Genomic DNA, 11,648 nt, shown 5'->3' with positions numbered 1-11,648 from the left:
AATACGGTAAGGCTCCCCCCATATACCTCCGACTATCAATAGTGTGGCAGGCGCCGACGTCTGCCATACCCAAAGAAGACAACACAACCTCCCACGTGCATCTGACATTCAACAGTATTGTGGGCGCCTACCATCATCCTGTACCCATTGGCGTGGGCAACAAGACTTAGTAGCCTACGTACTCTCTCCCTCTCACTTGTAAGGCCATCCCCTTCATCTATAAAAGGGGATGCGCTCTCTCCCAACAGATAAGTTGATTCAGATCGATTAGTTTACTAGTACACAACAATAGAATCACCAAGTTCAAACCACGAGCACACGCTCAAACACTTAGCACATAGCGGAGCTTCCGTCACTCTCGGTCCCTCTGACTAGAGTATGACTAGACCTCTTGTACCCTCCATCTTTCTCCTTCTTGTTTGTAACCCCACTGCAAACTTCTAGCACCTGGGCTCAGGAATAAAGTCACCGACTGACTCAAACTGGACGTAGGACACATTGCCTGAACCAGTATAAACCCTGTGTCATGAGTGCTAGGCCACCTCCGATCACAACGTATGGCAAAACTACAAATATTTACGTGTTGGTCACTTTCTACACCGACACTTGAACTCTTCAATAATCATTCCCTTGGATCAGTGCGCCACTTTGTAGCCGGCTATCCACAACACAATGTTGAATTTGTGCCTTACAAATGCCAAGTTCGCTAGGCATACAAGGATCCTCATAGAGGATGTTGAACGAATCCATAAACCCTCTTGCCCAATATATGTTTGTTGTGTTGGATTTAATTTGGGCTTGGCCCAATTTTAACTCAATTAAGTCAAATAAATCCTTAGGCACATATTAAATGCTAAGGTGCAATTATATAGTTTTAGTTATGTATGGAATTTTGACTAAACGTTGACTTAACTTAAATAGGTGGACTATGTGTGCTCCTATTGAGAAGTTGAGAGAGACTAAGGACGTGCCACATGCATCCGCCGCCTCCGAGGTGTAGTGAGCATGAGCATGTGACATGCACGAGCTTGTGCCGCCCCACTCGTGCCGCACCGCTCCACAGCATGATGCGGTGCGAGTCAGGCCTTGGTTTTTCCACTTGAGCTTGGTTGATGGAGTCATCAACTCAGCAGTTACCTAGTCTCCATATTCTCCAAGATTACTCCTTCCTTCCGTTTCCGGTAACTTTGTCACTATCCATATGTATCCTCTCAATGTGCCAGTGTGCTTCTTCGTCGTCCGTCTGTTTTCGGTAACTTTGTTGTCGTCCATGTGCATATCCTTCCGATGCTCTGGCTTCCTCCATGATTACTCGATCTGTCCTTCGTGATTACTTCGTCCGTCTATTTCTGGTAACTTTGTGGTCGTCCATGTGCATATCCTTTCGATGCTCCAGCTTCCTCCTTGATTACTCCCAACGCTCCGGCTTCCTCAGTGATTACTCAGTGCACAATAGTTTGTCTATAACCGGTAACTTCGCCGCCATCCATATGCACCCTCTCGACGCTCTGGCTTCCTCCGTAATTACTCGGTCCATCCATTTCCAGTAACTTTGCCTCCTTCCATTTGACAATTACGGGAGTAGTCGATGTGCGAGAGTTTTTATTGTAATTCTTTGTGATTACTCTGTCCGTCTGTTTTTGGTAACTTCACCATCATCCATGTGCATCCACTCAATGCTCTGGCTTCCTCCATGATTGCTCTGTGCATCCATTTCTAGTAACATCGCCGCCGTCCATGTTCATCCTCCTGACGCTTTGGCGTCCTCTGCTCGGGCATAAGTATGAGAGGTAACTAGAAGCCTTGCGCTCCGTCTGTTCTCACTAATTTCGCTACTGTCCAGGTGCATCCTCTTGACGCTCCGGCTTCCTTCGCTCGGGCATAAGTACGAGAGATAACCAGAATCCTTGCACCAGACAAAGAAACCACACCCTCTCTTCTCTGTCGAGTTGCTCCGAGTTTTCCCCAATCTAGTCTTCTGCACAAACAGTAATTGGATGGCAGGCCTCTAGAACCGACGCCCACCTACGACACTTGCTTGGGTGTGCGGGAGAATTAGGTTTTTAGGGAGCACAATGACCTTGTGTGATTGCTTCTCTTCTGCCATGTCTTCTTCCCAACAACTAATACCTTCTATTAGCTATACATCGTCTTCCTAGTGGACATTTGTGGAACTGTACTGCGAGCATCTACCTGCATCACCTGTGGTCCACTACTTTAAGCAACGCACTATGCCGACTAGTGCGAATGGCATCGCAGTGCCTCTGGCACTACCGCAGGGTATATTTCTATTCTTACTATGTTTGTATTCATGTAAGGTTTTTGCTTTGATAAGTATGTTGTTTTCCTTGTATGCCACCGTTACTTCTATTGCGAGTAGTAGTAATTACACATGTACATACATGTCATCAAAAATATTTGTTACTGTTTTTTCTGGATTAAATTAAATATGAAAATACCTATTATCTAACATATTGAACGCCCCCTTTGCCAACCCTAAATTTATGCTTTATGATAATCTGGCCAGTGTTCTTTTTTTTTTTGCGATTACATAGCACAATGCAGACACTCACAATGCACACACTCACCCCTATGAATCTGGTCAGTGTTCTGCGCTAGCTAGGATTGACAGACTTGAACATTTTGTTTTGATGCATGGATTACCACGCCTGATAGGCTAATACAAATAATATATAATATGGTGGCAACTGGCAAGTGTTTTTGATGCAAGTATGCATGGTTAGTTGTATATATTCTCAGGGACACTAGAATCGGAGACATACACGGTTGTAACGTACACTTGCACCTAAACACGCAATTAATACTCTTAAATCGACGGATATGATTTGTTTAATCAATAGCCAGAATTAAAATAACAAGTCCGCAGTCCGGCCCGTACATACTCTTATTAGTTGTTGCGCTATCTGCCTATCTCTATGGTCAATGGTTGAGCCCTTGCTTTCCTCTAATTAAGGTTACATTACACACAACAAGCTCCTGTCCAAACTTCTGACCCCGCCGGCTCCCAGTCCCAGCCCGGAGCTTTCACATTTTTCTTCTTCACCTTTTGAAGAGTGTCCCCCCTTTGTCGACGCGCTCCAACTCCATGACTCTGTCGCCACCGCAGCCGCCGCCCTCCTCCAGCCCGAGGCACGCAGCGATCCAGGAGCTCAGGAGGGGTACCCAGCTGGCGGAGCTGCTCAGGCAGCAGGTAGAGCTCATCCCGGAGCCTAACCGCCGTCACGCTGCAGTGGTCAACGTGGGCCAAATATCCATGGCTATGGAGTCGTCGCTCTCCATTCTCCAGTCTGAGATGGAGCACCGCTTCGTCTCCGAGGTCATGGCTGCGCCCACAGCCTACTCCGACGGAGGCACCAGCAGGCGGGACAGAAACGGTCCCGTGCCTCGTACAAGGGTGAGGCACCGCCGAGGCAGAGCTGGAGCTGAACTCCCGATGTGAGTACTACAAACCTATGATTTTTACTGCGTCTTGCATGCTACAAGCCTACAAGCTACAGTAAGTGGTGTTATTAAGACATATAACTTGCATAGTTGCATATAACTTTATGTGGATCTGCATATGGGAAAATGAGTTAATTTGCAGATCTGTTATAAACTTATTTGGGCTTAAGGTAACTAATTCACGTCACAGTTTACTACTGTTTACTTCCTTGCTCCATTATAGTTAATTAATAACTCGCTTTTTGAGAGCGACGCGTTAAGAAAAATGGAACGTACTTAATAGTTTAGGCCTAGAGATTTCCAGATCTACATTACAAATTACAAAAAGGAAGAATATATTAGTTAGGTGTCTCTGTGCGCTTAATTTTTAATTTTATTCGAGGATCAATATTTCATGGTTATATAGGTAGGAAAGTTTGTAAAAAGTCATGCAGTGAAATTACATTCTCTTTCTCCTCCATCCATGTTATTCAGCAAGGAGATACTGACTGAGGCACCAGAAAACGATCGTTTCCACTGGACGAAATATGGTGAGAAGAATATCCTCTATGCTGAATATCCAAGGTATGTATCTTTGATGAAACTTCATAATGCATCACCAACGTACTCTAGCTAAGTCACCATATTAGCAGATTAATTCGTCATGAAAGATTATGATCATTCATCCGTTTTCTAATCCATCATGACACCTTTTACAAAGTACAAATACTATAGCTCGGTCAGCTTCCTTCTGCTTACACGTTTTTTTGGGTCTTTGCTTCTCTAAAAAAGCAACTTTTCAGATAAGCATATCTTTGGTACATTGGATTTTAGCTTCTATCCTTGTACGAGTTTTTTTTTTTTAATTCAGACCCAACAATTACTTATTCTATTTGGCCGGGGAGCTAGCTAGCTTCTTCTCCCTTAATAAGGATAACTCATCTTGTGTGGACTATGGAGTAGTAGGAGTTTATTATGGTTCCAATATTATAGCTGGACTTGGGCAATAACTAAACTAAGGCCTTGTTAAATTTGTTTCAACTTGTAGATTGTAGATTGCAGCTTGTATACTTCTGTAACATCATTGCAAGCTGTAACCCGTGCACAATGTTTCCATCAAGTAGTGTACATTTATTTATACTTTTTCCAATTATCCGTTGTGAGTCATGCATGTTTAGATTTCTGCGAATATATTATTGTAGTTATCTTCTAGTAAAAAAAGTTTAGAAATTAAAGGAGTATGGTATATATATTCTCTCTGTTCTTGAAACTAGACGGACATTTATTTTTTGTGAGTGGACCTATCTTGTTTGATGCAGTACTGTTCAAGATGTGTTATCCTTAAGGTCTTGTTTGAATGTTATAGTATTCACCTCAATCCTTGGGGTGGATTTGAGGTGGAATTTAGTTCAAGTTCTACTCCAATCAACTCCAACACATATGGACTGATGCGAATCCGAGACTATGTCCAAGCAAGGCCTAAAGAAAGACAGAAGTTAGCCTAATGTAATAGGTTATCCTCTCGAGGAATCACAAGCTAGATTATCCTTTGAGAAAGGATATTTAAATGCATATAGCATTATGAAATTTATTTTAAACATGGTATAGATGCATGCATTCACATATATACATGCATGCATGCCCACAATGCACACACAAATATAGTTCATCTCTATGAGCATTTCTAAAAGACACTATGCTGGCTAGGGGTGGAATGTGGAAATGGTCAGATACGCATTGAATTGAATAGAAATGTCACTATTTACTATAATTTCTTTTGTTGAGGATGAATATGAAGGGAATACAACTGATCAGGTAGCTCATCTTTGTCATATAATTGAAATTACCATAATTAATCATATTAAACTACATACATTAGTTATATAGATTTAATTAAATTTTTTTTATATATTGTTAGCCATTACTTTTAAATAGTTTCAATTGGTACATATTAATAATATAATAAAATGAATATAAATATATAGTCATTAGTCACATGAATAACTTTTAGATAGTTTCACCTGTATCGGAAATCCATCCATTCTTTTCATTATGTATCTAGAATTGCATGGAGAAAAATGATATAAAATAGATTTATACACATCCATTTAGTATCTATAGTAGAAATAAATACGAATATAGATGTTCATATTATAAGTTTTAACGAATATATAGATTCAAATAATTAGGATTTCATTCATTTCCATCTGCCCGTAGATGTTGAGATTTAACAAACTCACCTAGGTGCCTTTACTATTGAGAGCATGACACCTCCGCTGAAAGAATAAATAGTCGTAATACGTGCACCCATTCGGATTCGGAGAGTTGACATGTACATAAAATGTCGTTATCTATCAGCCTGTCAACAATCTCTACTTCTAACTTATTATTGGCATGCTTTAATTTTCTCACTCGGAAAAAAGAAGTTTATTTCAAGATTTATATATGTTCATACTGTCGATCGGTTGCTAATTTGCAGGTTATACTACAAGTGCGGTTACAGCGATGACCACAAGTGCCCAGCAAAGAAATACGTGCAGCAGCAAAGCAACAGCTACCCTCCACTTTTTTTGGTCACCCTGATCAACGAGCATACGTGCGACACCTTGTTCCGGGATAATGAGCCCAGCTCAAGCAGCAGTGGTTCGCAGGTTCTCGACTTCACAAAGGCATCGCTTTCTCCTCCATTGATGGCCGCTGCCTCAGAGTTGAAGAAAGATGAAGAAGACAGTATTTCTGTGTCTATGCACAGATATTCGTATTCGTATGATGAGTACTAGCTAGTCGTCTTCGTTGCCCACGATGTCGGCAGATGCATTCCAGATCATCAGGTAGATTTATCCTTGGGACCCGGGTGGTACGGTAGCGCATTCAGGGATTATTATCATATAGTGCATACCGAGTTTCCAAGCAGGCAAGCAGATTCACGCGGCAAGAGTTAGTAGCTTGGCATATGCACTTGACGTTTGATTAAGGATTTCAAAGTACCGACCAGATCCAATCCCACGCATTTAATTATTTTCTCATTTCAGGGATCAATCACACGCTGGTCTCGGTGGGTGGGGTTTGATGGAGGGCCAGGCCGGTCATTTTCTCTCTCTTAATCTGTCCTAAGAAACTACAGAAATAAATCGATCTCCTTATATTTGATTTGTGGACGACGGAGAGAGTATGAATGTGATCAGACACTATTGTAAAAAACAGTCGCTGGTAAGTAAAGCTTTTTTTAGAGACAGCTATAATAGTTATAGAGGCGGCTGTGTGCTCTGGCCACCTCTACTTTTCCATCTTCCGAGAATCCATCTTTAAGAACGGGCTGAACCAAGCCACACACCCCCTAGAGACCGATTACTAGAGGTGAGTCAAAATTCAGCCACCTCTAGAAATTATTTTACATAATATGTAAATCAGGCAAAAGAATTGCAAAACAATACTCCTATGTCCCAAAATATAAGTCGTTCTCGTTTTCTGAGAAGTTGGCTTTTTTTTAACTTTGACCAATTATATATAAAAGAATATTAATATTTATAATATATAATTAGTATCATTAGATAGATCGTTTAATATACTTCATAATAAACTTATTTGAAGATATAAATGTTACACGTATTTTCTATAAACATAGTCAAAGTTGAGAAAGTTTGACCTACATGTATCCCATAACGACTTCTATCGTGGGACGGAGGGAATAAGTCGGACATCACAAGTTACACGAAATACACACGCATGTGGCTTCCTCCCTTACCACCACTACCCCAGATTGGTTTTCTCCTGTCGGTAGGTACCTTCCCCTTCGACTCTGCGTCTTCCGTCAGGGGCTCACGACCATCCCTTGCGTGCACTGAAATCCCGTCAGGAAAAGTCCCTCCCGTCGGTTGGCGCTGTCACGGGGAGTTTGACCATCAATTGTGGCTTTGTTCGCGCGCTGCAAGCAGGCATAGCCCACACAACAGAGGAAGCGTGCTGCGCGCGGCTACGGAAAGAAAGCGCATGGGAGGGGTTCAATATTCCGCGGCCGCGCTCATGACTTTACTTTCCCCAAATTTTTCATCTTCGTCTGCCGCCCCATCCGCACTCTCCACCTCGCTTGCATCCTGTCCCTCACCCTCACCATGCCGCAGCCATCTACCTGTAACACCTCGGGTGTTACGAGCTGACTTAGCATCTAAGTTAACGTCTCGGAGAAATCAAGCCGAACGGTTTTTTGAATTTTTAACAAGTTAGAACACGTATGAAACGGGAAAGCGATCTCGGTAAACAAAAACAAGATATAACTTGTGTATAGTGTTTGTGTAAAATGATGAGCGAATAGGGTAGATAAGAATGCAACTGTAATTTTCGGAAGTGAATATTGTAACTAGGGTTTTTGGGAGCTCAAACATCGAATCCGTGATTTAACGGGAACTTTCGTTGAATCGGCAAGAATTTGGATTGTGTTTAAAATATCATTTTTGATGAATTAAATTGAGTAAAATAGTTAAAAGGTGCTCAGATGTTTTGCTCCTATGGGTTAGTAGGAAGTATGGGCTATTGCAGGGAGTACGGGTTGGTCGAGGTTAATAGGTGAAAGCTCTAGTTTGGTTTTGGTGAATTGATGAAACCCTAAGTGCTAACCTAGTTTATCAAGTGATCATGAGATAGGTAGCATATTCCAAGTGGTGAGGCAAATAAAGATCATAGCATGATGATGATGATGCCATGACGATGATCAAGTGCTTAGACTTGGAAAGAAGAAAGAGAAAAATAAAAAGTTCAAGGCAAAGGTATAAATGGTAGGAGTTATTTTGTTTTGGCGATCAAGACACTTAGAGAGTGTGATCACATTTAGGTTTGATAGCTGTACTATTAAGAGGGGTGAAACTCGTATCGAAATGCGGTTATCAAAGTGCCACTAGATGCTCTAACTCATTGCATATGCATTTAGGATCTAGTGGAGTGCTAACACCCTTAAAAATGTTTGTTAAAATATGCTAACACATGTGCACAAGGTGATACACTTGGTGGTTGGCACATTTGAGCAAGGGTTAGGAACTTCACCGGTGGAGTGTCCGCCCATAGAGTGCGGACAGTCCGACGGTGCCACCGGCGCACTAGATAGAAAAGATAGAGGTCACTGTAAGTGACCGGACGCTGGTCTCGGTTGGACCGGCGCGTCTGATCAGTGGCAGCAGAGGGTGTGCGTTTCGGTCTCATGACCGGACGCTAGGTCGCTTAGCAATAGGACGCTAGAGGCAGGGTCCGGTCCTGTTGTCAAGCAGCGCACAGAGTCTAGGGTCTCTGACCGGACGCTGACAGGGTCCGGTCGTGCATGACCGGACGCGTTCGATGGGCAAAATGTGTTTCTGGAACCTTACTGGAAACGACCGGACGCTGGCAGGGTCCGAGGTGATTGATCTTTATTGTTATTCATCCTTGTGATTGATTGGTTCCTTCATCTACATGGCGGTATAACCTTCTTGATCACTCTCTTTACATTTCCGTAAACTAGTTGTCAAGCTCTTTAGTGTAGCTAGTTGTGAGAGCTTGCTTGCTTGGTTGGTGTGGCTCTTTAGTTAGCCTTTGAGAGCACACTAACATAGGGTAGTGTCATAGCTATTGTGTGAATAGATACTATCTAAACTAGAATTATGGTAGGTGGCTTGCATTTTGAGTAGCCTAGCGCAACACTTGCTTCGCCTCATAATTGTATAACCATTTTGTTAAGTGTTGTTGTAGAAATTTTTATTAGGCTATTCACCCCCCCCCCCCCTCTAGCCATTAGGACCTTTCAATAGGGTTAGGCCTTTTAGAAATTAGGGCAAAAGTGTTAAAAGTTGCTTAGCTCCAATCGAAGCTTTCGACTTTTCAAAGTCAGAAAAAGGAAATAGACAATGCCGTTTTGACATCCAAATTCTAACAAAAATTGTTAGGCACCAACTTCACGTTCTTGTACTGTTGGTTGTCCCTGAGTGTGCACTTGAGCATGGCTTAGGTTGTAGTGGTGTTGGGTGTTACGATACCCTCGTAAATTTGCTCTAACTTCGTTAAAACGTGTCTGAATAGTGTTGTTGGCGCTCCGTTCATGAACGGATGTTCAGAGCGACGAGCCCATGTTGGCATACATCTATCTTCTCCTCTAGTTGCTCCCTGCTCTTGGTGATTGCTTCACTAGATAGTTGGCACTGCTGGCTGTAGGATAGGGAAATTAGTTGAACTTCATCCGGGATCGTTAGCAGTTTTTGGCTCGCTTTAAAAACCGTGCTTAGCACCGTTGGTCTCGTGGGCGCGGTCACCATCCGAGCGTGAGCGCTGCCGCTACCGAGTTCCAACTATGGCCGGGCCACTACCTCTGGCCAGCTTACGGCTAGCTGACGCCGCGCGGCCTTGCCCTGGGCGACGGCCATTCCCAGCTAGCTGCGGCTGGTCCCGCTGTTGCACGCACGCCGCGCTCGCACGGCTGGCTGTTGGGCCGCGCCATGGTTGCGGCTGCATCATGCGATCGACGTGGTGCTCGCCCCATCCCTCATCCTACCTATCCCGCCTAGTCCTTAAGCTAGACCTTGCCATCATGATGAGTCGAGGGCCGGACGCAGCGGCGATGGGACGCTTCTCGGCCTTGTTTTGCCCGCTAGCCGGCACAGGCGATCTCGCTTGGGTCCTGCAGCTTGTTGCTATGAACGTCGTGCCAAGCCGCCTGGTCTCATCACCTGTGTGCACGAGCTCGCTCTGCCACCGCCGACTGGAGTCCCGCTTTAACACGCCCTACCGCTCAAGCTCATCCGCATGCTTTTCCCCACGACGTGGCCTCAGCCTAGGCACCGCGCCCCGCCTTTCAAATTCGCCTAGCCCATGGTTTCTCAGCCCATCTCCTCATGTCAGTAAGTAGCAGGGAGAGCTAGCTAGCCACCTCAACCGCATCTGGCCACGGTAAAGTCCTACCCCGTGACAATTCGGTGATTAGCTCATCGTGGGCCATGTTCGCCACCATGACCTTGGACTAGGGAGAGAGGTAGGATTGGAGCGGTAATAGTTCAATTGCTTGTGGCTCTGAACTCGCCTTGACTCACGCCCTTTGGTGCTCGCGCAGTTTTAGCCAGGAAGCTCACCATCGGTGCAGTGACGCGTCGGTGCCGCACTCGGAATGCCGCTGCATGGATCGGCTGCACGTGGCTAGGCCATCTCGGCACCCCTACGCCTCAGCCGCCACCGCAGCTCGAATCCCGGTGAGCTATTGGTGCTTATTCGCTAACCCCTTCCCTCCGATGGCGCCATAGGTCGTCGGGACGGATGTGCCGCCGTCGCGATTAGCTGCTCACCACTATGGCTCTCGGCAGTGCACCACCGAGCCTCTCACCGCCGCCTACCCCTGAGGGTTTAGCCGTAGGTAGTGGTCAGTTCGTGGTTGCTGTCGCAGTAAGTCTAGCATGACCGGTGCAGCCGCCGTTGCCGCCGGTGCGCCGCACCACCACGCACGGGCACGCCGGGAACCGCCCCGTTGTGAAGGCAGCTCTTTTTGAGGTGTTTTGTGCAAAGACCTAGTCTAGATAAACAGTACCTCACTGCGTCGTTTGATTTCCAAAGAGCACAGGCCCTCCTTTGCAAAAACGATCGCGCGCGCGGGCTCTCCCGCCTTGGGCCGTTACTGGGCCAGCTGTTGCACGCGGCCGTGCCTCGCGTTGGGCTGCTGGGCCAAGTAAGTGGTCGCCGGCCCTTTTCTTTTCTAAAGCGTTTCCTAATTTAATTGCTAAAAGCAAACTTGTAAATTCAATAGAAAATTTTGTAGTTAACCAAAAAATGTGAAACCAATTTTGTTAAGTTCATAAAATTATGATCCACCTGCTAGTATATTTTGTTCACCTAGTTTCATAATACTTTCAAGAGTAACCTAATTAATTTGAATACTTAATATTGCGAAAACTCAAACTTGTAGGAATTGCTGTGGCAAATTGGTAGCAGTGTTGACTCTGGAATTTTAACACCAAAATCCTAACATTTTTAGTATATATATATATATATATATATATATATATATATATATATATATATATATATATATATATATATATATATATATATATATATATAACAAAATAAAGAAATACTTTGAAATGGTATAACTAAAATACTATGGTAAAATAGCGCGTTGTCGACAGTGTTGCTGTCGTAGTGTGTCCGAATCCTCAAATCACAAATTGGTAGCAGTGTTGCTGTCGTAGTGTTTATTTATA

The 11,648-nt window shown here is 44.1% G+C and overlaps 1 protein-coding gene across 1 annotated transcript; it reads left to right on the top strand.

Annotated features, from left to right (window-relative positions):
• The first annotated feature begins 3,106 nt into the window (after positions 1 to 3,106).
• Positions 3,107 to 6,221, top strand: LOC136511543 (WRKY transcription factor 55-like). The gene is made up of 3 exons (XM_066505586.1): positions 3,107 to 3,456; positions 3,937 to 4,026; positions 5,921 to 6,221. Exons 1-3 carry the CDS (start codon positions 3,107 to 3,109, stop codon positions 6,219 to 6,221), a joined length of 741 nt encoding a protein of 246 aa, XP_066361683.1.
• Positions 6,222 to 11,648: the final 5,427 nt, after the last annotated feature.

This window comes from Miscanthus floridulus, chromosome 16 (genome assembly GCF_019320115.1).
Source record: "Miscanthus floridulus cultivar M001 chromosome 16, ASM1932011v1, whole genome shotgun sequence".
NCBI lineage: Eukaryota > Viridiplantae > Streptophyta > Magnoliopsida > Poales > Poaceae > Miscanthus > Miscanthus floridulus.
The sequence above is the reverse complement of the archived record's forward strand: the minus strand, read 5'-3'. Positions and strand labels throughout refer to the sequence as shown.